The 27,753-nt window shown below is 36.5% G+C and overlaps 1 protein-coding gene across 5 annotated transcripts in view; it reads left to right on the top strand.

Moving 5' to 3' along the window:
* Window positions 1-27,753, top strand: part of wscd2 (WSC domain containing 2) — a 67,094-nt gene that overhangs the window by 35,095 nt on the left and 4,246 nt on the right. For all 5 annotated transcript variants that reach the window (XM_058774902.1, XM_058774899.1, XM_058774900.1 and 2 more), the window contains 8 exons: window positions 2,616-2,730; window positions 4,233-5,090; window positions 13,687-13,801; window positions 18,431-18,615; window positions 21,708-21,829; window positions 21,912-22,086; window positions 25,751-25,915; window positions 26,011-26,211. In XM_058774902.1, the coding sequence (XP_058630885.1) occupies window positions 4,664-5,090; window positions 13,687-13,801; window positions 18,431-18,615; window positions 21,708-21,829; window positions 21,912-22,086; window positions 25,751-25,915; window positions 26,011-26,211 (1,390 nt within the window). In that variant the 5' untranslated portion in view covers window positions 2,616-2,730; window positions 4,233-4,663. The remainder of the gene's footprint in view (window positions 1-2,615; window positions 2,731-4,232; window positions 5,091-13,686; window positions 13,802-18,430; window positions 18,616-21,707; window positions 21,830-21,911; window positions 22,087-25,750; window positions 25,916-26,010; window positions 26,212-27,753) is intronic.

Below are 27,753 nucleotides of genomic sequence, written 5' to 3'. Positions count from 1 at the left end.
AATTATATATATAAATATACACAACACCGCGCCACCGGCAGTAGTTAATCCATTACCACCGCGGTGGTAAAAATCTGCCACCGTCACAGCCCTAGTATTTGTCCATTTAAGCGCAAGAAGATGCGAAAGAGTGCACGCCCATACGGGGCTCTCTATACTGAATTGTACTGACTTTTGAGTACTGAATTGAGTTCTCTCACATCTTCATGTGTTTGAATGTATTCAAATTGTTTGAATGCTAAAATTGGCAAGACTTAAAAACACATGCAAATGCTAAACTTGTAACAAAGCAGTAGTGGGTCGATCAACTCTCCCAAGTGTCTTACTCTGGCCCAGGTCATCGGGCAGTTCTTCTTGTCGAGAGCACATGTGTCCATTCATGTCAATGTAATAGCCTTAATGTAATAAACTTAATGTTACAATAAAGGAAAATAAAATGCAAACCACAATAAGGGTCCATTTATTAGCTCCGCCCCTTTACTGTAACTAGTACAGAAAGACCCACATCACTTGGCATCTTGTTGAAATCCATCAGAAAGCTTTGCAGAATCATAATTGTGGCCAAACCACAATCACATATGGAGAAAATCACTTACATCATTTATGATGGGAAACATTTGCTTTCCTGAAACAGACACATTGTTGTTGCTTTATTATCAAAATTTTGTTTCACTCAAGAAAATGTTTGTCTTTGTGATTTGGGGTGGGGTGGGGTGGGGTGGGTGGATTTGGGTTTTTCTTCTGGGCTATAGGTTTTTTCTGATGAATTTTAGCAGTTCAGCATGTGAAAACAAACTTTCAAACACAAGTCGTCATCGTGTGAACTGCTTGGGTGGAGAGTGTGAGAAGTCGTCCATGGACTTTCCTCCCCTGACCTCAGAGCTTCTATTATTTCTATTGCTCAATCAGTCAGATGGGGAAACAAGGGAATTCTGACGCTACACTTGTTGCCAGTGCTTGAATCCAAAATGTGATGGAATTTAAACAACTCACTGGTCTGAAATTGTTCCTTTGTTTAAAATCAGATAACTCGTATAATATCAGAGTAACTAAAGATGGTGACAAACTTTTTTCAGTAGTTCCGCCGTTGTCAAAACCTTCCTCCATCAAGCTGCTACTTATGTCATTGCTGTCTTACATCACATTGTTGCAAATGCTTGTTTTTTGCTTATATTGTGTAAAAAAAAACCCCCAATAAAATCCAGTCTTCAATGTCACATGATCCCTTAGAAATCATTCTAAAATCCAGATTTGCTGCTCAAGAAACATTTTTTTTTTCTGTTAGAAAAAAATAAACAAAACACTTGTGCTGCTTTTATATATTTTTTTTAATAGAAGATGTGACAATTTTTTTAAGGATTCTTTCATAGATGGACATTTCAAAACAATATTTATTTAGAAGATAATCTTTGCAACAAAGTAAAAGTCTTTAATGTAACTTTCACAATTTAATGCATCCCTGATGATTAATTGTTTTAAAACTCCAAATTTCTGAACAGCAGTAACAGCAGTGTGTATATATATCCATCTGTGATGTACAGTGACATAAAGGATGGAGATCTCTCCTAACACCATCCGCCATCGCTGCCCTGTTGACATATCGAGTGTATATATGTAAGGAGAGTTAAAGTTGAAGGTGTACAGTCTGTAGTCTACAGTCTGTAGACAGTGACAGCGTGGGTGGTCACACAGGAGTGGTGGTATTTTTTATTTACAATGGAGCATGTGCAGGAAGGGTCTGTAATGCAGTGTAGCTCTCTTCTCAGTGTAGCTGATGTGCAGTGGCTTGGCTTGCCCTCTCTAGCAGTAATGGAGTGTGTATTTATGGAAAAGCCTGTGGACCGCAACCTGAGGTCATGGCCCTTAACTCAAGCAACCAAGATTATTTCTGACATGGTTTGCCTAAGATTCTCTCTGAGTGAGCATTTTTAGTCTTATTTGGTGTGAATGTGAAAAATATCCATCAGTCCTGTCTAATTAGAGTAGAGGTCAAGCCACTTTTTTCCATTTTAATATCCTGCTTCACCGAGAATGTCCTCCAAATTGTTTAAGATGTGCAGAGTTCAGAGTTAATATAAAAGATGAAATATGAACATGTTTAATTCATGTTAGACGGAAAATCAAGTGTAAAACCTAACTTTTTGTGAAGTATGAAAGGTGTGCTTGACTTTCTTTTCAAATAAAATAAATGGAACTTGTTTTGATATGTTCTTACCTAATGCATTACATTTTAACTGTGACTTTTTAGAGCCACAGTACTTTATATCACAGCTCTTAATGCTTTTGATTGTAGGTCTAGTAGTTTTTTATTGGTGTCTTTACTTCAAATGATCTGCCGTCTTGAATGCTTCTTTACTATGTCACACCAACAGACGCCCATATGTCTCCAAGCGGTCTATGAGTTTTACCACAAAAAACACATTTGCACACACATACACATTTACAAGCTCTTTTAAAAGGCCTGGGTCTACAGAGTTAAAAAACATGCGCCTAAGGCAAATAAAAAAATTAAGTATAAAGAGCCTACACTAAGTGAAATCCTTGACACCGTGGTGTGCAACATGAATTTAAATTAATTTTCCCTCTCTCTCCCTCCTCTTCTCCCCTCTCTATAGGAACTGAGCTATATCGGCTCTGAATGAAGTCTGTGTGCTGCTGGTTTAGAATGTTGTCACGATAACATCAGTTTGACTCCGCTCTGACTGTGGCAGGTGGGAGCCCAGGGGTCAGGTAACGGTGACATTGGGTCGTTGTATACCCAAACACACACACACACGCACACACTCACATGCATGCTCACGCTAAGTCTGTAACGAGATGTTTGCTACGGAAAATTCCGTTACCCTCGGAAGGAGGCTGATTATGACTGCTTGTTTAAACACCATGCCTGAGTATTTTTGCCCACTGTGGACACTGGGGTCTTTGAGAGAACGAGAATGGACTACTTCCATCCTGTCTAGTGCTACAATTTATTCACTGCAAAAATCTGATTTAATAAGGATTTTTATCGAGTACAAATATCTAAACATATCTGAAACTAAATCATTTACTCAAGACTTGTTTTCTGACAGCATATGCTACCTCACTACGTTTTGTTTCAAATAAGTTTATGATGCAAAAAAGTTTTCAATTGGATTTGAAAAATAAGCGTATTCAAGTTAAATTTTCAAGTTTTCAATTTTGAAAACAAGATTCTCTTACAAATGTCACAAATGTACACATAATTTAATTGGGTTTGTAAAATAGACTTCAATGTATATTCTCTGAATACAAGTCTCATGTATATTATTAGGGTAAACTGATCTTGTTTTAAGAATGCTTTGATATTTTTACTGTAAAGTGAGAGAAAAATACTAATAAGAAATATATGGTAGCACTTTACTTAAAGCCATTATGTATAATGCATTATTCATAATGTGCATTGTAATACATTGTCTTGCTGTAAATAATTATAACCAAATTTATACCAAATGTATAGTGTAACAATGAATTGATAAGTGTTATAATGTATTAACTGTGGTTACAATTATTCATGAGATTGTACAATGCATTATAAGGTGCATTGTACAAGGCATAATTAATGCATTAAAACTGCTTTTATAATGCGTTGCACATAAAGGCTTTAAGTAAAGTGTCACTGAAATTATTTTCGCAGTGTTCGGGAAGCCAGTCTTTTCTGATTTGTCAAAATACAGTTCTGTTTTTTTTCTATGCTAAGAAGGAACATAGTGACACAATGTCATTATGACAGATTAATTTCCATTTCCTCTGCGTGAAACACTTTTTTGGTCGTTTTATTCTTTGAAGCAAATTAATTAGTTTTTGGCACTGTGTATCTCTGAGTGAGGTAATGTTTGTTACAAGAAAATAAGAGATCAACAGAAGAACAAATCCATTTTAAATGACTCTTTTAATATCTTAAAGATGTTCATTAAGGATATTTTAATTATAAATAGGAGCTTTGTCTTTTGGAGAGATCTGTGAAATGACAAAAGTCCTCAAGCTGAACAACTTTAGGAAATAATTAAGATGTGACCAGCCTCTGTCTTCTTCAGTGTAGCTGAACTTCTTCGTGTTTGATGGTTTAGGTGTTCATGAATAATGCTTCTGCAGCCTGTTATTGAATTTTAACTCCATACCTTTAATCGCTTTCAGATAAAGAGTTTTTCTTTGCACAGAGACCTCATCAGTATTTACCTCTTGTTCAGTATCTGTCATTTTGTGTTTTTCAGTCTGTGACTGAGGGCTGAGTCAGGAGTGAATCAGCACTGCTTTTGATTGACGGACAGCTCGGTGGGAAACAAGGCCTCGGGAGAGCAAGAGTCCGATAACAGGAGTGAAAGCGTCGCAACGGCAATATCATCTTTCAGTCTTTACTGCCACTCGTCTTTCACAACATGGCCTCTGCGGCAGCACCATTCTCCTCTGTCGCTGCCTCTCTGGGGACGTAGAAAGACACTGGACACACGGACACATTCCTGCATACTGCCTCAGAGGAAAGCTGAGGAAGTGTCTTCAGACTTTAAGGTCCTTAATAGATAAACAAACTGTGCTATCGTCACGACTACCGTTTTTAGTGTTTCAAAGGGACTCATAGTACCATGAACGTGTTGGGAAGGTGCTGTCTCTGATTTTATATGTTCCTGTGTAACATCGAAGGCCAATGTGTGTGGCTCGAGAGCCCATCATGGCCAGATCGCTACTGAAGATCCACCGCTATTTCCGGCGTAAACCGGTGCGCTTTTTCTCTTTCATCCTCCTCTACCTCACCGCTGGCAGTCTTGTTTTCCTCCACTCCGGCTTCTCCAGCGATACTTCCACCACTGGAGCTTCTGGAAGCGGCCGTGACCCACTTATATCTGAAGGCGGGGGCGGCCCAGGTGCTGGGAGCTCTACCTCTGATGGTCCCAGGCTCCTAGGAAGAGTGTTTAAGGAAACACGGAGAGCCCCCCGCAGATTTGGACCACCTTGGATGAAGGAAAATAGGGCACATGATGCACCGGAGTGGGCCGGAAGAGGATTCGATCATACCAACAGCTGGAGCCATGGAGCCAAAGGAAGAACCACCAAAGAGATGGACGATGGGAGAGGTAGGAACAGTTCCATTATCATGTCACCAAGATTTAATATTTGTTCATAGACATCATCTTGACCAGTTACAGTCACAGAAAATGCTCTGATATTAACCAAAATTGAAGAGTGTATAGCAAGACTATTGGCCAAACCAGTAGCATTGAATGAATTTCCATTCCAGGCCAACCTGACTACTACTACACTGCAAAAAAAATCATTATTCTTGCCTTGTTTTCGGTTATCTTGTATCTTGAAAAGAAATCTTGTGAATGTATCTTAAATACAAGATACATTCATTTTTAAAGGAAAATTAAATTTCAAGTCTTGTTTTAGAGAAATCTACCAAATTGATTAAGGTTTGTGCCGAAAGCAGTAAAACAAATTGACATTTTATTGTTTTATACATTAACCTCAAAGAATTGTTAAATTTCTATAAAACAACGCTTTAAATCATGTCAATTTGTAAATAAAAAAAATCAGGAAAAACATCTTAAAGGTTTCTTGTTTAAACGATGTTGTGATATTGATGCTTGAAATCATGACAAAAATACTGGTTTGTTTTTCATAGCCATTTTGCTGGTGAGGCTAGTTGACGAGCAGTCTCCCCGAGGTCTTTCTGGCTAAGCATTTAAAACACTGCTGTCAGTGTTTGTCTTTTCATCTTGGTATGCACAGAGGATGTTCCTTATATAACAGAATACCTTATACATTCTCTGTGTGTAATGTGTGTTAAAAAAAAAGAAATGATTAATATTGCACTTCTGTCAGGACATAAAACCATAAAGCACAGTTCTGCTCTTACAATTGCAACCTCAGACACTCTCAGTGGAGAAAGAGTCTTAATATACAGTAGAGTAAAATTAACCCCAATAGTCATTGCATATGCATGTATTAAGCGTGGATTTTAACATCCTATATTGTATATTTAGAATTCTGTATATTTACATGAAATCATCATATTCAAAGATAATCTGTGCGACTCAAGTGCTGCAGGGCATTGCAAATGAGCTCATTTTTGTCAGATGAAGTGCTCAGGGTGTTGTGAGTAGTGTACACTGTGTGTCCTGTGAAGCACAATTCTGTTGATCAGAATGAGCTGATTGAGCCTTTAAGATCAGAAGAGAGTGACTCAGCATGTCAGTGGTCAGTTGTCACAGACAGTCATCATATAATGAAGGTTGTGGTTGAAGCTCAGTGGAGTTTGGTGAAGCGCCTGTGTCTTTAAAGCTTTAAGCTGGAGGAATGAAGTGCCCTTTTGGTGACTGTTGAAGTAAATAATGAATATTTGTGTGTTTCTAATGGTTGTAGAGTAGCACATTTGCTGCTGTTAGTTCATAGCCTTCGGTTGATGTTTCATAGCTGCTAAATATCTTGTTGCTGAGCAGCATGCACAAATCTTAAAATCTTAAAATCAGGTAATGTATGATATTTTATAATCTATGTTTAATTAACAGAATTAGTATAGAAAAAATACACTTGATTCTTTAAATAAAACCTCATTTGAATGATCGCAGTGAGAGCATTTATGGGTTAGTTATGGAGCTGGAAAAATGTGACTTTCTCAAATCCCCAATATTCCTGTACATAAACGTAAAGTCAGTTTATTAATCTTTGAAATAAAAGCTTCTTCTTTGAGGTGATTCCATTAAATATACATGATGGGGCCTGCATCATATTTGGTCCTCTATGAAAGTGTGTTTGCTGAAGGTCTTGGATGTAAAAAGCTGAAAAATGCCAGTTTTTTCATAATCGTTATATATTTTTGTGATTGCTTGTCAAACAGCTGGGCAACAGATGTTGTGTATCACATTTGAATGAAAAATCAATATTAGTATCCCTAAAGGTCCGTTCATACCAAGTAATTAACAAAACCTATAACGATAACTAATGTTTTTGAAAGACGTCTCACTGAGGCTACATTTATTTGATAAAAAAATACAATAAAAAATTGTAATATTGTTATTTATTTATTTTTAATTATTTTTTTGTAACAGTTGTGCTGCTTAATATTATGCATTTTATCTCAGGATTCTTTGAGAATAGAAATTTTCAAAGAACAGCTTTTATTTGAATTAAAAAAATATATTATAATATTATTATTAATGTCTTTTAAAGTATTTTAAATTTAAACAGTAGTGTATATTAGTGTCCATACTAATGTTTATTTTTATTGTGAACTTCAGTTATGTTCTGTGAATAATTGCTCTGTGTGCTTTAAAGTAGGAAGGATTTTGACTGACTGTTAGAGAAGATTTTTTTAAACTTTAGTTGTAGTTATTGTTTTTGGTGTGCACTGGTCTTTATTCATAGACGTTGCATTTCTTCCTTGAGTAAAGATCCTGAAACTTTAGTCACTTGGTTCACAGGATGCATTTTGCCGCAGTGCAAGTCGCTTCCATCACAGTGAACTTTAAACCACAAGAAACAGCTTGATAGAATTGCCCATGTGGGCCCCTGCAAAATTAAAACATTTTTTTCCGTGAAAGATGGACTACATCTGGAAAAGTCTCACCACAGTGCCCTATGCTAACTCACTATAGTTCACACAGTAACCCACAAAACAGGCAAAAGAAAGCCAATTAGTGGATTGTTCAAGTCTCGGATCATTACCTTTATCCATAGTGAGGTTTAAGAGGTTTCAACAGATGGTTCTCAAGCGTAACCCTCAGGGCCTCTAGTAAAAAAAAAAAACTGCACTCTATCCTTTTGACAGTCATATGTGGTCTGAGTTTAGCAATCAACCTCTGGTAAAGAGGAAGCCACGGAGTAATATTTGTGGAGATTGTATTTTCATGATTGTAAGGACACATTTAATTTTCAAGGAAGTCAAGGACAGGAACATTATCTCAGACCCCCAACATTCTTCTCTGTACTCTACAGTATCTGCAATAACAAGTGCAGCGGATGGGCTGACAGTACAGAGGTGGAAATGCACGACTGTCGCTCTCTCTTATATCTCTTGTTTGTGGTTTTTGTGACACAGTCTAAAATTGCATCAAAACTCATCATTTTACACAAAAACTCATCATTTTGCAATAGTAAAGTACATAGAGACACTTTTCCACAGCACGAGAAAAAGAAAAAGAAAGAAAGTATCAGTTTACAAAGTAGTGTCTTTAAAACATGTAAAACGTGTGGAAGTTATTTCGTAATCTGATGTATTTTGGGTTAAACAGGATATTGAATGAGTAGAAATAATGCGGAAACTTGATTTACCAGAACTGATGATTTAATAATTGCAGAGAAAGTTATTTGTTTAATATTTCTATAGTACATTTATTTGTAATTAGATTATATTTAGACACATTATATTTTTCAAAACAACCTGCACTGTTGAATCATGAAGAACATGGACATATATAAAAGCATAGGGGAATAAATTTTGAGGTCATGTTGGCATACAATGTTCCTTTTTCTCTTCTATTTGCCGTCCCTGTCTCCACTCTGCCTCCTTAAGGACACTTTTATAACTACAATGTTCATGTCTGTCATAGTAATAACAATAATAATAATAAGTTATTATTGTTGTTGTTATTTTAGGGGAGGCTGGGGCTAGAGCTCAGAACCATTTTATACCAGAAAATATTTTGTGTAACTAGCCCTGGCATTAATTATGCCTTGAAATGCACCTTATAATGCATTGTACAATCTCATGAATAATTGTACATTATAAGACCTATCAATTCATTGTTACGCAATGCATTTTATATTCAGTTATAATAATTTATGACAAGATATAATGTATTACAGTGCACATTATGAGTAATTCTAATGCATCATATCCTTTAATAACCCTTTATAATGCATTATACATAAAGGATTTCAGTGTTACCAAACACTTTAATAATAGACACTCTGAGGCTCTGACACTCTTATAGACAAAATTATTAAATATTATTATTATTATTATTATTATTATAATGGACAAATATCAGACACAAAATAACAGGAAAAAAATTAAATAGAAGCCCGATTTGGACGGTAATTGTTTCTCATGGGGATGTAAGTGGTTTTGAACATTTACAGGGGTTAGTCGTGATTTGTTTGCCGTCCAGAGTCCTCCTGTTTTTCTCCCTTGCTCAGCTTTTCTCATTTTGGCAAACACCAAAGTTGTGTGGTAATTTAACTGTCATCCGAATCCACATCTCTGAGTTTATAAGAAGAAATCAATGTGAAATTCAATGTTTAAATACTTTCGAGCACTGCTGAACACAGTACGGTAACTGTTGCTGTTCACTGTAAATATGCATGCTGTAATTTGCATGCATATTTATTATTTAAAAAAAATGAAATGCTATAAAGTATTTGCAAGGACAATATTTCACAGCTGCTCCACCACATCAAGTGGGAGCTGTTAAGAACAAAAAAGAGAAGAAAAGCACGTAAACATTTGAAATTTGTAGTTATTATTGAAGCAGCAGGTATAAAATACAATTTTAAAATATGTATTATATAGGACTATAATTACATACATAAAAATATAAACCAAGCAGTTTTATGTTTACCTTATATTAAATAAGAGGTTGTATTAACTTATTTCTGTGAATCTCCAACTCTTTAATGGCATCCAACATTTTGAGAGATAAAATGCAAGACAGAAAACCATTCAACTACAACCCGAATTCCGGAAATGTTGGGACGTTTTTAAAATTTTAATAAAATGAAAACTAAAAGACTTTCAAATCACATGAGCCAATATTTTATTCACAATAGATCATAGATAACAAATGTTTAAACTGAGAAATTTTACACTTTTATTCACTAAATGAGCTCATTTCAAATTTGATGCCTGCTACAGGTCTCAAAAATTTTGCACGGGACAACAAAGGGCTGAAAAAGCAAGAAATTTTGAAAAGATTCAGCTGGGAGAACATCTAGCAACTAATAAAGTTAATTGACATCAGGTCTTTAACATAAAAGGGATGTTTTAGAGAGGCAGAGTCTCTCAGAAGTAAAGATGGGAAAAGGCTCTCAATCTGTGAAAGTGCGTAAAAAGATTGTGGAGATTGACGTTCCTCAACTTCAAATTGCAAAGGCTTTGCAAATCTCATCATCTACAGTGCATAACATCCTCAAAAGATTCAGAGAAACTGGATAAATCTCTGTGCGTAAGGGACAAGGCCGAAGACCTTTGTTGGATGCCGTGGTCTTCGGGCCCTCAGACGACACTGCATCACTCATCGGCATGATTCTGTCATTGACATTACTAAATGGGCCCAGGAATACTTCCAGAAACCGCTGTCGGTAAACACAATCCGCCGTGCCAACTGCAGATGCCAACTAAAGCTCTATCATGCAAAAAGGAAGCCATATGTGAACATGGTCCAGAAGCGTCGTCGTGTCTTGTGGGCCAAGGCTCATTTACAAAGAGGAAAAGTTTCAAAGTGGAAAAGTGTTCTATGGTCAGACGAGTCCAAATTTGACCACCTTGTTTGAAATCCCGGACGCCGTGTCCTCCGGGCTAAAGAGGAGTGAGACCTTCCAGCATGTTATCAGCGTTCAGGTCAAATGCCAGCATCTCTGATGGTATCCACCTTATTCTTCAACGCGGAAGTAAACTGTTTTCCGGTTCATAAGCCGCAGTAGAGAAATAACGAGAAGAATAACAAAGTGCAGTAAACGGTTAAACTGCTTGCACTGCAAACCAGTGTGTTCATAATTAACCCTCTAAGCGTCAAAGTCACGTAGCGTGAGGATGTTTTGCAAATGTTATTCGCCGATTCTGACTCTGAAGGGGAATATTTGCCATTTGCAAATGATGATCGGTCGTCTAATAATTGCGCTTCTCCCGGTACATCTTTGCAGCGCAATGGTGCCGCCGTGCAAGGCGAGAGTGTTCACGAGGCACAAACAAGTGATCATTTCGACCCTTTGCCCAACAGGGATGGGGGTGGCAAGACAATATCTATTATTTCCTGAATATTACTGATGAACTGATCAAAAAGTAGGCTACTATTCACATGCGTTTTAATACTATATAGTAAAGTAATATAGTAGTAATTTTGTACTTTCTCCTGTTTTATTGGTTTCCTCTCTTCTGATCATTTGGAATGAGGTTAAAAAGAAAAAACAACAACATGCAAATAAGTTCAATATCTACTATTTCCTGAATATTATGAAATTCAAGATGGCCGCCCCTGATCACATCTTAATATGCAAATTAGATGAGTATATTTACACCCCACATAAACTTTCGGTCATGCCCAACATTTTTCTAATTTTCAGTAGATCTCTATCTTTAAGGCTTGTATCTTTTGTACAGCTAAAAATAGCTGGAAACGGATGACACCGGAATCCAGACACATTAAATTTACAAATGGTCGTGCCCACTCTAAGGGGGAAAATAAGGTGGACAGGGGTACATAAGTGCATACGGTATGGGCAGCTTGCATGTTTTGGAAGGCACTATAAATGCTGAAAGGTATATAAAGGTTTTAGAGCAACATATGCTCCCCTCCAGACGACGTGTATTTCAGCAGGACAATGCAAAACCACATACTGCAGCTATGACAGCAGCATGGCTTCGTAGTAGAAGAGTCCGGGTGCTGAATTGGCCTGCCTGCAGTCCAGATCTTTCACCTATAGAAAACATTTGGCTCATCATTAAACAAAAAATACATCAAAGACGACCACAAACTCTTCAGCAGCTGGAAACCTATATCAGGCAATAATGGGACCAAATTCCAACACCAAAACTCCAGAAACTCATAACCTTGATGCCCAGATGTCTTCCAACTGTTTTGAAAAGAAGAGGAGATGCTACACCATGGTAAAAAAGGCCCCCGTCCCAACTTTTTTGAGACCTGTAGCAGGCATCAAATTTGAAATGAACTCATTTTGTGCATAAAATTTAAAAATGTCTCAGTTTAAACATTTGTTATGTTATCTATGTTTTTTGTGAATAAAATATTGGCTCATGTGATTTGAAAGTCTTTTAGTTTTCATTTTATTCAAATGTAAAAAAATGTCCCAACATTTCCGGAATTTGGGTTGTATATCGTATCAATTTTCCTGTTTTTAAAAATAAATAGGATATTATTAAATATGAATGCATTCTTATTACAAGAATATGGCATTTTATTTACAGCAGACAATCATGTGACTGGCCACATGAGCAGCGGGTTCCCGGTTCGTAGGATCACAGAATTCATTTCTCCACTGTGAATAAATCACCATGTGAATCCATGAGTTTTATCACTGAGGTGCCATGTAACTTTATTTTTACAGACATCCAAAACGAGAAACAATTACCATCCGAATAGGGCTATAGAAGCAAATTTTATAATTATTTTTTCTTAAAATTACTTCCATAATTGTATGTAATTTTGTGATATTGAGATTTATTTAAATGTTATGTGAAGCAATTATAATTCATCCCTGTTCCCCTCTTCATTATATTTCATATGTCCAGAGCAAACGGTTCATGCAGAGACCTCATCATGTGAGTACAGCAGAGCATCATTATCTCTGTAGTCGTGCTGCTAGTGAGAGTTTCATCCGTGCACTTAGCTGCTTCACAGAATGGCAATCCAGTGATGAGTGAATAGAGCTTGACTTGTAGATAAAGCAGATTACCAAGCTTGCCCTCTGTGCCTGGAATACGATTAACTCACGGCTCGTGATCCTACTCGCTGCTTTTTAGACAATTGCAATTACTGTAATGTTGTACTGGTTAGTGTGTGTATGTGACAGAACCAGACATCTCAGCTATTAGAAAATACATGAAATCCTAATGGGATGCGATGAGATTACAGAGGAAGAACGGATGTCATGCAATAGGGCATTTTGGGTCATTTTTGTGTATGTATGTCACAAACGATGAGATTGATGAAGCAGATGATGTATCTGCGCATCAGACTGTGAATGTTTTCGAGAACAAAATGCTCAGAACAATGTGACCGTATCCAAACAGTAGATGGTTTAGAATGTCTTATGTCACAGGCTTTTTATATATGTATGTATATGTGTGTATATGTGTATATATATATGTGTATATATATGTGTATATATGTATATTGTTGTAATTCAGTTGAATGTTCCAGGTTATATACAAATTAAGCTCTTTACAAAAGAATGTTGATTATCACATTTCATTAACTCAAAATTGCGTTTGCATAATGCAGTTACAATGGAAATCGATGGGGAAAAGCATTGCACCTGAATAAATATTAAAATAAACACAAATTCTAGCTTAATATATATAAAATTACAGACTCTTAAGTATTATACTTCTACTTATTCACATCACAATATTTAACATGTATAATATTTAAATCTATATTAATGAATTATGCTTTCAGAATGTTTAAAATGCCTTAATCTGATTCTTTGCGTCTTTAAAATGTGATTATTTGAATTGAACAAATAAATTTAAACTCCCCATCCAGGGCAAAGTCATAAATATCTGGTTGTGAATTTACAGTTTGGCCACTAGATGGTGCTGTGTTTCAACATTTAAAACGTGCTTTACAACCTTGAATGTTATTCAACTTGAAATATTTGTCAAGAGATATCAAATCAAAAAGAGATATTAATTCAGTACTTTAATTTCTTTTTCTCAAATTGTTGTTACTGGAATTATCAGTGATGTTTTTAATTTTTTTCTCTTTTTAGCAAAGTACATCGGCTGTTATGTTGATGACACACAGAAACGGGCTCTTAGAGGGGTTTCCTTTTTTGACTACAAAAAAATGACTGTCTTCCGTTGCCAGGACAACTGCGCTGAGAGGTAAGTCAATTGAAACTTTTTATCCCCGTGTTCAAGAACACACACGTTTGTATCATGATAAGGACTTTCTTTTGACTTGTATTGTTTATATGCTCTGCTAATGATGCCCTAACCACAAACCACAAGTTTAATAAAACTTTATTTGTGGCAATTAGCAGATAATACAAAATAAATAAAAAATAAAAGTTTTGCTATCCTTTTAAGGTGACATTTCATCCCCACAATGTTGGTAAAAATCTGAGTTTCATATCCACACAAACGCTCATGTTATCATGTACAGATACACATACATACAAATGCAGTCATCATAAACATGTTACTGCTTTCACCCTGGAGTTAATGAACCTTAACTGACAAACATGAGTAATTTAACACTCTTTAATCTAATTCCCTTGACCCTTGATTAACTGAGAGGGGAGGCTTATCAGATATACTGTTTGCTCTGATAGTCCTCTGATGTTTCATGTCACAAAGATTTGTGCTTTAACATGAACTTTTGTTTTCAGGATGTGTGTTGTTCACAAATGTAAAAAAAAAAACTAAAACTAAAAGGGATAGTTCATCCAGAAATTAAAAACATTAACTCACCCACAATTAAAACAGTAAAATAAATTTGTTATTTAAGATAATAACTGATTGGTAGTAATTGTTTAAATTGATATAATAATTGTTACTTTTGAAACTGTTTGAAAAGTGAAGTTAAAGGGGTCATATGATGTTGCTAAAAAGAACATTATTTTGTGTATTTGGTGTAATGCAATGTGTTTACGCGGTTCAAGGTAAAAAAAACAACATTATTTTCCACATACTGCACATTATATACTGTACATTATTGTTGCTCCTCTATGCTCCGCCTTTCTGAAACACGACGATTTTTACAAATCTCATCGTTCTGACAAGCGAGGTGTGCTCTGATTGGCCAGCTATCCAGTGCATTGTGATTGGCCGAATACCTCAAGCGTGTGACTGAAATGTTACGCCCCTTACCGTATTGTGATGCCGTGTCCCGGCACGACGAGACTAAAACAATAAAGCCCACTATAAACTAGGTATTTATTGCATTCAGTGAGGACATAATTACTGATTATAATGACTCATACGGTCTTTTTACGCGTTGCACCGCGCAAACATAACACCATGCCTGCATTTGTGATCGTAGAAACACCAAACAAGCACTACTCTACACTGCTCAAAACTCGCGTTTGAATAGTCAGTAGCACATTCTTTAAATATCGAAACATACTTACAGGCTGTGAGTCAGAAGCACCAGACTGTCCTTGCGACGTGGGATTGCCCAACTTTATAGTGTTCACAGCCATTCATAGTGTTCACATCCCAGGTTCAAGAAACAGTCCTCCGTAAAATGTGCTGCACACACTCGAATATTTGCGTTGTACTGTTCTGGAACAGTGTTGTAAATATAACTTAACCACTGATTTTTAGTTGTGTACTCATTTGGAAGCCCAAACAAAGTACTTTCGCTTTCACAATGAAACGCAGCGTCTCTAGGACATGGCGACGGCGGCAACAACAATAATACAGCGAGAATAAAAGTTATGCCGCCTTTCGTTGTGTATACGTTTGGGCGGTGTTATGCAAATCTTCCCACACCGTGACTTAGACATGTGGGGGCGTGTTTGAACGAGCCGTTTTAGGAAGGCATGGCAGAGTCTTAACTTTTATAAAGAATATCTCTTTGGGTTTGAGACTTTAATCTTTGCAACTTTACAGATCTTATATATACACAAACAGCTTGTAACACTCCAAAAGACAAAGGAAAACATGAAGTGGCATCATATGACCCCTTTTAATCATTATATCAAACTTTTTGTTTTTGTGAAAACCTGTACCCGAACTGTAAATCATGCTTTTTACATTCATTTAACAGATTAATATCTGACATTTCCCTACCCCACTCATATGGTATAGATTTTTTTGTGCAGGTCTTAAAAAATCCTGCAGAACTCTGGTTTACTTTAATGATCATTTATTCTGCTTTTACATCATTGTTACATCACCATTCATTATTATTTCATGAAAATAGCAACCAACTTGTATTTCCACAGTTAAAAAAAGACACACAGTTTTGGGACAACATTAGGGTTTCATGTTTGAGTGACCTATTAATGTTGCATTTCACTTTCATTCCTGTTAGCATTCTTGTTTATTTCCTCTTAATTTTGTTCCTCATCCCTGTGTGCTGCTTGTCAATTCTTAACAACAATCTGTGTTCTGGAAAAGTCACAGAAAGAGAGAGGGAGGAAAAGAGGTTGTGGGATTCTGGCATCAGGACTGCTTTAAAGGGAGTAGTGTGCGTTACAGATTTTTAACTCTGCGATTTGAAGGAGAGAGTCAAATAAAACAACTCACGTTTGTTCTCAGCGCTGTGCTCCCACTCGCAGCGTTCAAGAATCCTGCCAACCTTAGGAGACGCAGCCTGCATAGGGATGAGCCAGAAACTGAAGAAGGACATCCTTTTCCTGTCCTCCTTTGATAAAAATCATGCATGTAAAATTGACCTCAAAGGACAGCTCTGTATTATGGACAGCCATTCTTTGGAACCATGTTTTGTAAATCTGACAACAACTGTGGTGTGGGGGAGGGGGTTTGAGGACTGGAGTGTGCAGTAACTCTCTACAGTCCAGGCAGATGTTTTAGATTTAACAGCAAAACCTCCAAGGCTCAGTGAAATTCACATTTGCATGTTAAAGGCCTGGCAAAACCTTTTTTCCACTCTCAGAAATAAAGGTACAAAAGCTGTCACTGGGGCGGTACCTTTTCAAAAGGTACACTTTTGTACCTATTAGGTTCAAATATGTACACTTTAAGTACTAATACGTACCTTTAAGGTTTCAAAATGGACCCTTTAGGTACAAACATGTACCCTTTGAAAAGGTACCACCCCAGTGACAGCTTTTGTACCTTTATTTCTGAGAGTGCAAGAGTGCTTTGAAACTAAACTTTTCACCTAGTGCATCAGCTGAAACTAAACAGCAAAACAGTGTAACTTGCATCCAGTTCTGAATTTGAGGAAAGGAACATTGCTGGTCAAGTGTCAGAACGTTAACCACAGACTTTCTGTTCGTTACAAGATCTTTATCTACATGCACGCCCATGTGCATCTCACAAGCCTTCGGTGTAAAAGAAACTGTAGTACAATTATTACACTCCTCCTCGAACAACCGGTTATTAAGTGACTTTCTCAAGAGCACAAATGTGACGGTTCATGAAACATCCCTTGTTGAACCTTTCAGTTACCACCCAAGATGCTTAACTACTAGGCTATGTCATGAAACTGTGAAAAACATATATGCAGTAATCCATATGTTTGTGTAAATAATCATTTTTGTAAAAAAAAAATGCTTATACTAATTTATCCCATTGTTTTAATGCTTATTTGTTCTTTGTCATTGTATAAAGCATGTATTGTGCTGTCTGTTTTTATGGAGTGTATTGTGGAATAAGTGCATTTCTCTTAGTGTGTTTAAAGTGGGTATGAAAATTCACTTTATCTGTTTGCAAAATGGATGCTATAAATCTTGTTGTGAACAATTAATCTGGCCATATGTTTGTTTGTTTGTTTCTTTCTTTGCCCCCCACCCCATATTGTTTCTGGTCATTTTGACCTGGAGAGAATTTTTTTCCTGAAAATGCTAGTTAATGTTATCGTATTAGACTGAAACTGTTTGGGTCTAATTTACGTAACGCACATACGACAGAGAAGTGGGCGTTCAGTCGTTTCTACGCAAAACTTGGAATTGATCAATATGGACATGAGCGGTGGCTATATTAAATCTCACATCAGGTCTCAGCTTGTGTTCGTTTTTGAGCTACCCTGAGCTTGCGTGCAGCACGAATTGTATAATGACAGCATTTTGTTAATTTAGATAATTTGCCTGGTTGACAACCAGAGCTCATTAGTCGATCCTTAACTAGTAAGATTAGAATGTCTAGAAACGCTTCTGTGAATGGAGAAAAACAGAAATTAAGTATATAAGAGGAATAAAATAAATAGAACTACCCAAAATATTGTGAACGAGTAAAGTACAAAGCCTTGTTTATATAAAGAATAATAGTTTAGCAACCAAATGTTACATGGCAAAATGAAAACATTTGTCGAATGAGAGGCTTGTGAGCTCAGTGCCATTTTAGTTTCGCTTTAAATAAATTTATTTTTATTTTAAGTTTGCATGCTGTTTATAATGAGTGCAACTGTAGCCTAACTTGTGTTTTATTTTAAAGTTTAATATCTAATTATATAGCTTTATAGCTATGGCCTTTTATTGAATTTGCAAGTTTAACGGGTATTTTTGTCTTTCACAAGATTACATCCTCTTTTTGGCCAAGTTAAGTTTCTCTATGTCGTAAACTCTAGGCTTCTAAACTGGGGTGTTACAATTGCAATTGTTTTCAGCCGCCACATTTGATCAACGTATAATCATTCGTACGATGGGATTGGTGGCATACAAATGTTTCATGAATCACACGTTGGGTACAGGATAACGAGCAGGGCTTCATATCACATTTCTTCATAGCTCAGCATGTCGAACACTAACTGGAAGTCTACTGCCCTGACATTGCAACGAACTGAATGAATAATGATGTTTTCTCTCTGTTCTGTGTTATTAGGGGTTATCTCTATGCGGGTCTAGAGTTTGGAGCCGAGTGCTACTGTGGCCATAAGATCCAGGCACCCAACGTGTCAGAGAGTGAATGTAATATGGAGTGTAAAGGGGAGAAGAGTAACCTCTGTGGAGGACCTAATCGACTGTCCATATATAGACTGGAGCTGAGCCAGGAGTCGGCCCGCAGATGTGAGCACCCTGACACACACATACACTTACACACACACACGCATCTGCAAACTCATGCTCGCATTTATCTGGACGGACCCACAGATGTGACTCATCACTGATATCAGTCTCAAAAGTGGAAAGGAACGTGTGACTTTACCTAAGGTTTCCTTTGCTAAAATCAACTACTTTGGTTGACATGAACTAACAATAAACATTGCTTCTACAGCATTTATTAATCTTAATGTTAATTTCAGCACTCATACGTACATTTGGTTAATGCACTGTGAACTAACATAAACAAAAAATGATCAGTTGTAATTGTAATATAATTAACACAGGTTAAGAAATGTTGTAAAAAATATATTGTCCTAATGTTAACAAATGAGACCTTAATATTTATTGTTAACAGAAATTGGCTGTCTTGTTTATCTTTAAGCTGTTTTGATAATCAAAGCGTAGCACAGGGCAAATGGCTCGCCAACGAGCTCCTGGGGTGTGATTATCTTAAATGATTGCGGAAAAATTCTATCACTTTGTTTCAAGGTTCCCACACATCCTTGAAAACCTGGAAAATTGATGACTAATTTTCCAATCCTGGAAAACACATGGAAAATGGAAAATGTTCTGGACAATCTTGTTGTCCTGAAAGATGATTATTTAAAAAAATGTAATTGTGTTTTCCTTTAGCCGAGAACAAACAGTTCACCACTGGCCTGAAACAATAAATTTTAGTATTTGTCCAGAAATCGGAACTGGCCAGTTGTTAATCCAAACGCGCGATCAGTAATCGCCTCTTTTATTTTATTTCGGCCGATCTCTGTTCCAGACTTGCACACAAACTGTATTACAACCATTTTTCAAAATGCAATTTGTGTGGAAATATTACAAAGTCTGTAAATGGGCTGTTAACAAAGACAAGAGATGCTGAAGAAGAACACAAAGAGGAGAAACAAAGAGGTTATGCTTTATTTTAAGGTGTCCTTGTTACAGTGCATTTATACCTTTAAGTACTGAGTAATATTAATTAACTACGTGTACTTACTAAATTATTAAGGTTAGGATGAGGGTTTGGATTAGGGTTAGTTGCATGTAATTATGCATAATTTATTGTTATTACTATGGTAAGTGCATGTATCATATGTAACATGCACACCGTAAAATAAAGTGTTACCGAAAATACTGGCAGAGCAAGCTCACTGTTCATGACACTTGAAATATTGGAAGAAAATCCTGTAGAATGAATTGGGGCTGGGGGGTTTATATGAATGTTTAGATGCCATTTTCTTTTCATCTTGCCAGTGTATTATGCATACTAAAGTAGTATTCCTAGGTGCAGCGCTGCTTTGTTTACATCAGTAACCAAAGAAATGCCATTTTACTGCTGTCAGAGAGTGAATCTGCATTCTCATTCAGCCCGTCTGCTGTTTTTGTTTCATGCAGATATGTTATATGTAGCATAATTTCAAAGATTTGGACAGAGCATTCTGTTTTCGCTTCAGATTTAGAAATTACATCTAATTTAATTTAATGTCAATCATAAACTGTTCATGTAGAATCCTTCTTTGGATTGTGATTAAAATGCAGTTATTGCCTCTAAATTTAAATGGCTACAGAGAGTTTGGCCTGTAATAGAGCAAAAAACATCTTGTTGTACTCATATTTTCATTCTGCCTCTTATTTAAAATAAATAAATAAAAATCAATCAATCAGTCGGAATCGGCCAATTTGCTTGTAAAAAAATTGGAATTGGCCATAAAAAATATCGGAATTGGCCATGAAAAATCAAGATCGGTGCATCACTACGGACGTCTGACAGTTTGAACATTGGTGTGTTTCCCGGCCTTCTGTCCAGTGGTCAACTTTAAGAGAAGGATTTCAGTAATTCAGCTACTTGTTAACTAATAATTTAGATTTTTGTCAAAAGTAGGATATTAGTACTTCTGTACCATTTCAATACTGAAATTTAAAAAATGTAACAATACCGGCCTTTCTGCAGCGCTGGTAGTAGTACAGACTCAATTCAGTACTCGGTGATAGGTGGCTGCTTTCGAACGCTTGATATGTGAACAGTGATATGCATTGGCCAATCAGAGGAATTTTTACTTGACCCTTTTAAAGCAACACTTGGTTGAAAATAATATTTTTAAAATATTTTTTCTTTAATATTATTATTAGCATTAACGATTAACTGATTTAATGTATTATTATTTCAAAATAGGTAAATAAAATAATTAAATACTTTTTTGGCTATAGTACTGAAATTGGTTCCGAAACTCATTTGTTGTAATGTATTATTAAGAGATCATATTAAAGAGCTGATTTTATAATTAAGTCATGGCCATAAACTATGTTTTTAAAGACTTTACAAGAGAGGAATATATTACTTTAGGGAATCATCCTTGTGTTTTATTCCCCTTATAATTAAATTAAAAATGTCCTGGAAAAGTCCTTAAAGTCTTGGAAAATGATCACTGAAAAAGAGTGGGAACCCTGAATGTTTGTTTTTCCTATCTCATTAATTTTGTGTTTGTTTATTGTTGCCAGTATTGTTTAGATCCTTCTCACGACATCCATTTTTAGAATAAACTATGAATAAAATTAAATTCATATCCATTTCCAGATCTTTATGGCGCGTCCTTTTCCTTATGCCTCATATTTCCTTTATCGATTAAAAAAAAAGCACAGGGCAGAAACTTGTGACATTCCACCCTGTGTGTCCTGAATAAGCACTTTTCTCATGTGACAGGATGTCTGTTTGCGTATGAGAGGTTATGTGATAAACACTGCAAGTGAAAACAATAGTTGTGGAGGAACAACTTAGCCTTTTGATGAAACCATTGTTAAATGAATTGATAAAAGACCATGTCCACTTGTACAAATAGTGATAGATGCTATTTACACTTAGTGCAAATAGTGTCAGATGCTATTTGAACTTGAACTAGTAGTGTATTACTTTTTTTTTTTAATGAGTCAGTTAAAAACTTTTACAAGTAGCTGGTGAGGTTTTCACAGACAAGCAACACTCATATTTTCTTCAGAAAATGGTATATATATGAGGTTGTTTTTGTTGGTTTTACTGTTTAAAAATTCCTGTTTATTTTGCTTTTCAGATGGGAGTGCCATATTCAAGGGCTGTTTCAAGAGGCCAGACAATGTGACTCTGGCGCTTCCTGCTAGTGCCATTATTAAAAACATGTCAGTGGACAAGTGTGTCGACATGTGCACAGAGAAAGTGAGTATGTCGGGTCTCTCTTGTACTTACAGTACTGTGTTTATAGAATGTCCTATATAATCTCTTCCTTTGTCTGTCATAGGAATTCTCTCTGGCAGCCTTGGCTGGTGAAAAATGTCACTGTGGATTTCCTACTCCACTCTTCACCCTGCATGAGCGTGAGGATGAGGAAATGTGTCTCCAGCATTGTGCAGGAGAAGACTTTGAGAGCTGTGGAAACAATGACTTCTTTGTAGTCTACCAGACCCAAGTGCAAGGTAGCATTAGTTTGTTTAGACCTAAACAATGTGTTCAGCTGAGCGCACAGGCAGCCCATATGCACAGTATTTTTCCTGTTTTAGGACAAGAACAAACATGTCAGGCCACTATAGAAGCACAAAATATAGCCCAGGTTGTGCTGCTTTAGCACATTCAGCCTTCACAGTGTTTAAATCGTGTGATGAGCTCTAAGTGAGCTTTTGTGGCCGCATATCACTTATCAAGGTTGACCCTCAAGTTCACACTTCCTCTACACTTCCTCCGAGTTTGCCGTCAAAGTAAGAAAAAAGTGTGGCGGCTTTATTTCAGTTTCCTTTTGTTTCAACAGTGGTCAAAGGCAACGGCTTCACCTGTAAATTTGGCTCTAAAGCGGTAGCATATATCATCCATTTACAGATATCTGCAGATGATTTCGATAAATGCATGCTTGTGACACTTAAATGGCGCAACTGTCCTGCTGTGCAAGCAGAGCCTGTTTCCGAAACATGCACATGCACTCGGCCAAAAAACCACATAGTCACTTTGTTGACTTTGAGGGTGGGGGAATTGCCTGTTTTTAAGTACTGTTGTCACCACAGTTTTTAAATATGCTGCTCACGTGTGTGTGGAGTGAAGGGGTGGGGATGACACATCAAAGACTTAAAAGCATCAAAGCTTCCCTCAAAGCTACACTAGCTATTACATAAAACAACAAAAATCAAGAATCTGTGGTTTGTTAATTCTCATTAACCTTTTTTTTATTGACTAAAATACAAAGAAAAGATTTCCAATGTTTTCACTGGCCAACTTAAATGTATTTTGTAAATATAAACAAATTTTATATCATATTTTGATTTTGATGGTTGCAACACGCTCCAAAAAAGTTGGGACAGAGGCATGTTTAACACTCTGTGACTTCATCTGTCCCTTTAATTACAGTGTTAAATTGTATGAGAATTGAGGATACTAACTGTTAAAGTTTTGTCCAGTCTTGCTTGATACAAGACCAGCTGCTCATCAGTCCGAAGTCGTTATTGTTTGATTCTTCTCCATACATTTTCAATAGGAGACAGATCCACTGGTCAGTCAGTCACATCCACATGCGTCTATGAAACCCTGCTGTTGTAACACATGCAGAATGAGACCTGGCATTGTCTTGATCTAACAACCATGGACTTCCCATGATAGACCGCATCTTGATGGCAATGTATGTCTCTCTACAGCTCTGTATAATTAGGGGCTTTTGCACCACATAGTTCTAGGAACTAGCTAGCATGGTGTTTCTTAGACCACCGATTTCCCCCTCGGGCCATTAAATGGTTGCATTCGCAATGGCGGCAGGAACTCTGAAGCGGCTGACAGCGTCTTCTTTGTTTGTGAATATGCTTACATGGCTTTTTAAAAATGCTGGGTAGACAGTGCCAATCAGCATACACTTACGTCAGTGGTGGCTCCTATAGAAGTGTTTTAGACCCTGCTCTGAAGTAGGAGCTAATTTTGTTTGCCCAAACAGAATTCCTAGAACTAAATATGGTAAAAAATGAAAATTCTGTCATCATTTACTCACCCTCAAGTAGTTCCAAACCTGTATGAATTTCTTTGTTCTGCCGAACACAAAGGAAGATATTTTGAAGAAAGTTTGTTTTGGGGCACCATTGACTTCCATAGTAGTGAAAAAAAACACTATGGAAGTCAATGGTGCCCCAGAACTGCTCTGTTTCCCACATTCTTCAGAATATCTTCCTTTGTGTTCGGCAGAACAAAGACATTTGGAATTGGGGTTGTATATTACACATGGTTTTGTTAGCTCACCATACATTACATAAATTTACACATCATGTGAAAGCTCTGATTTAATGCACAAATAAATGCACAGCCGTTTGCACTTGCACTCTACATGGAAAATATATAAGAATATTTTGTGCACTGTTGCATCTTAAATAACTTTTGTAATTTATTTTGTGACATTTATGTAAGCTGTTTGATTGCTTACGTCTGTAAAGACCGGTTACAGTCATGGTGTGGATGGATTGCCTATCGCAGACAGAAGATAATTTGTAGTTTATGGTTTCAGGACCTTTTGAATACATTTTTGGGTTAAGCATTTGGAGCCTAATGATTATTAGGTTATTTTGACTAACGCTATCTGTGTAAAGATATGACCACCAAGGCACAAGGACAACAAAGATAAGGTTATTTTCAGCTTTACACAGATAAGGTTAGCAAATTTATCACACTGTAACTATGTTAACCCTCAAGCATACTTTGGGACAAATGTAGGCAATATCTTTTTTTAAATTTTTTAAACAGTTTCCTTAATCTGAGCGTACAAGACTTGACTACTTTTCCTAAGTTTGCCAACTGAACACACACAAAAATGGAATCGATTCAACAAAGTTAAGTGGTTGAAAAAAAAATTCTTTATTTGTCCTTCGTGGACAAAAGTGGGCACCAATGGGAAATACTAAAGCGCAGTTTTTAAAAAAATAATAATTTGTCCAATAAAAATCAATAAATCCAACAATGCAGATCATACATACACATAAATGAAGGGGTGAGCCTATACAACATTCTAAATGTGCACTCACAAACACTCTCTCTCTCTCTCTCTCTCTCTCTCTCTCTCACAGACACACACACACACACACACACACACACACACGCACACTTCAAATTCAGATCAAACTAAGTCCTACTGCAGAATTAGTTGATGCTTCCAAACAAAACATGTCTGAAACATGCTACTAGTTAGGTTTGTTTATTTTTTCTTGTTTTGTACCATTTTACTTTTTTGAGTTATTGAAATTTGATGCTTTTTTAGCATCTACAATTAAAAAAAAAAATTCTACAATTTTTAACGTGATAAGATCTAAAACTTGAGAGGTTAAGTTCGTTACAACAATGGTTTATAGATTTAAGCCTATATGCAGCCATTGAGTACTTCAGCCAAATAGTGGCTATTGATATTTTTGAAATTTTGATATTATTATGCCATCATGTGTCACCATAGTCACCACATTTTTAACTTTTGGCTGTCTGAACTTACTGGATTTTTTTTTTCTGTAGTAAAAGAAATAATAAATATAACATAAAAATATGGTACTTTTAGTGGTAAATAACTTTAAACAAAAAATGCATAAATTGATAGTTTTTATTTTATCGAAGATAAATATGATATGACATTTAATTAAAAAAATAAAAAATAATTAGCATTACACCTTTGTCCACGAATGACCAATTATGGGCTGCTATACGAAGGATGCTTGAGGGTTAACGAGCTTCGTTTCGTTTCCTCTTCAGTCTGATAGTCATCTACTCTGTGGTGCGAATTGAATGGTCAACATGTACAGTTTCAAACCAAATTTGCAAGCAAGCTAACATTTGAAAAGACTGAATCAGACTGTTCTCAAGAAAGAGTTTCTAAGATCAACTTAAGATTCATCAAAATATCAGCATATTATCATGGTGGTGTGTGCATTCCTGTTGGTGTTTACAGAATGCAAAGGTTCTGTGATTTCAAGACTATTATTTTTGCATTTTTTAGTCCACGTATGTTACCTTGAGGTCATAAATATATGTACCAATATACTTGCTTGTCAAGCAATTTCATGGAGACTTTTTAAGGATTTTTTCACTTCAATATCTTACATTTGCCCTGATATGTGTTCTCCTTTATCTCTACAGATAATCGTTGTATGGACCGGCGCTTTTTACCCACTCGTTCCAAACACCTAGTGGCACTAGCTAGTTTCCCAGGCGCAGGGAATACATGGGCCCGTCACCTAATTGAGCTGGCCACGGGTTACTACACCGGGAGCTACTACTTTGATGGCTCACTGTACAACAAAGGTTAATTTAGCTTTTTGTTCTCCTTTTGAGAAGGCCATCCTTTTGACTCTTGCTTGCTGATGGTCGTCTTCTCTTTGATCTCTCGGCGTGTGCAGGTTTCAAAGGGGAGAGAGATCACTGGCGCAGTGGTAGAACCATATGTATCAAGACCCATGAGAGCGGCAAGAAGGAGATCGAGGCCTTTGATGCCAGCATTCTTATGATCCGGAACCCTTATAAAGCCCTCATGGCAGAATTTAACCGAAAGTATGGTGGCCATATTGGATTTGCCTCTCAAGCTCATTGGAGGGGTAAAGGTGAGAGATGAAAGCTTGTTCTAAAGCCTGCGCAATACAAACAGCAGTACTTGCATAAAGCATATAAAAACCGTGCATGTTAAATGTCTCTGTTAAAGAAATAGTTCACCCAAAAATGAAAGTTTGCTGGAAATGTACTCACCCTCAGGCCATCCAAGATGCAGGTGAATTTGTTTCTTCATTGGAACAGATGAGGAGAAATATAGGGTTATATCACTTGCACTTGCTCAGTGGATCCTAAGCAGTGAATGGGTGCCGTCAGAATGAGAGTCCAAACAGCTGATAAAAGCACCACAGTAATCCACACGACTCCAGTCCGTTAATTAACATCTTGTGAACTGAAAAGGAACAAATCTACCATTAAGGTGTTTTAGATTTAAATCATCGCTTCCAGCCAAATATACCAGTCGATTCATGATAGTGCATAATAATGATCAGTGCTGGATAGTAACTGATTACATGTAATCTGGATTTGTATTTTTATATCCATAATGTACAAGATTATCGTATTTAAATAAATGTGATAAACAAGTTAGGTCAAAAGTAATCTAAAAGATTACTCTGATTACATTACTTAAAATTTGTAACATAATGGATTGCATTACTAACTGCAATTTTTGTCATGTAATTTGGAATCAGTAACACTACCATTTATGTGGATTACTTGTGGATTATTGTGATGTTTTTATAAGCTGTTTGAACTCTGATTCTGATGGCACCCATTCACTGCACTGTGGTGAGACAGTGATGTAATGCTAAATTTATCCAAATCTGTTCTGGTGAAGAACAGATCTACTTCTACATCTACTTTTTGAATGGCCTGAGGGGTGAGCACATTTTCAGCAAATTTTCATTTTTGGGTGAACTGTTCCTTTAACTTTATACTGCTGCTATAATTTACAAAATTTTCACCATCACAATTTGTCCAGCTTCTCTTCCATATACAGATGTCATTTGACGCATATTTTGTCTTCACTGAGCTCATCACATTATTTGCTGGCATTATCTGTATCTTAGGTCAGTTTGGTAGGCTAACAGACCAATGTTTATAATCAGGCTAAATGTTTGAAAGAACTTCTGTTTTGTTCTTGACGTTGTCATTAGTCTGAGGGTTAAACTAAGCTGCTATACTGCAGTCGAGAGTGTGCGGTTGACTGTCATGACTGTCTTTAATGTGGTTTTTGAGAGTCTTCTTCAGGGCAGCTTGCTTAAGATGCTTATGTTTAGGTACAGGAATCTGTTATTGGGCACCAAATACAGGTTTCTGGTGTTTAAATTTGAATCGTTATAATCATTAAACCAAAACACATTTTACTTGCAGTTAATGTCATTTTACTAAAATGTTTTGTTGCATTTGTGTGAACTATGGTAGTGGTCAGTTTATTGGGCAAAGTTGTCCTTACCCCAATGAAGTCCTCTTTTAAGCAATTTTTCTCTCTTGTTCTGCTTCTTAACAATATTTTTTTTTCCCACGGAGAAGCAGATACTTGTGACATTTTGTTGTCCTGATTTTCGAAATGAGCATCTTTCTGTTTTTGTTTC

This window comes from Onychostoma macrolepis, chromosome 05, assembly GCF_012432095.1.
Source record: "Onychostoma macrolepis isolate SWU-2019 chromosome 05, ASM1243209v1, whole genome shotgun sequence".
In the NCBI taxonomy this organism is placed as follows: domain Eukaryota; kingdom Metazoa; phylum Chordata; class Actinopteri; order Cypriniformes; family Cyprinidae; genus Onychostoma; species Onychostoma macrolepis.
The sequence above is the reverse complement of the archived record's forward strand: the minus strand, read 5'-3'. Positions and strand labels throughout refer to the sequence as shown.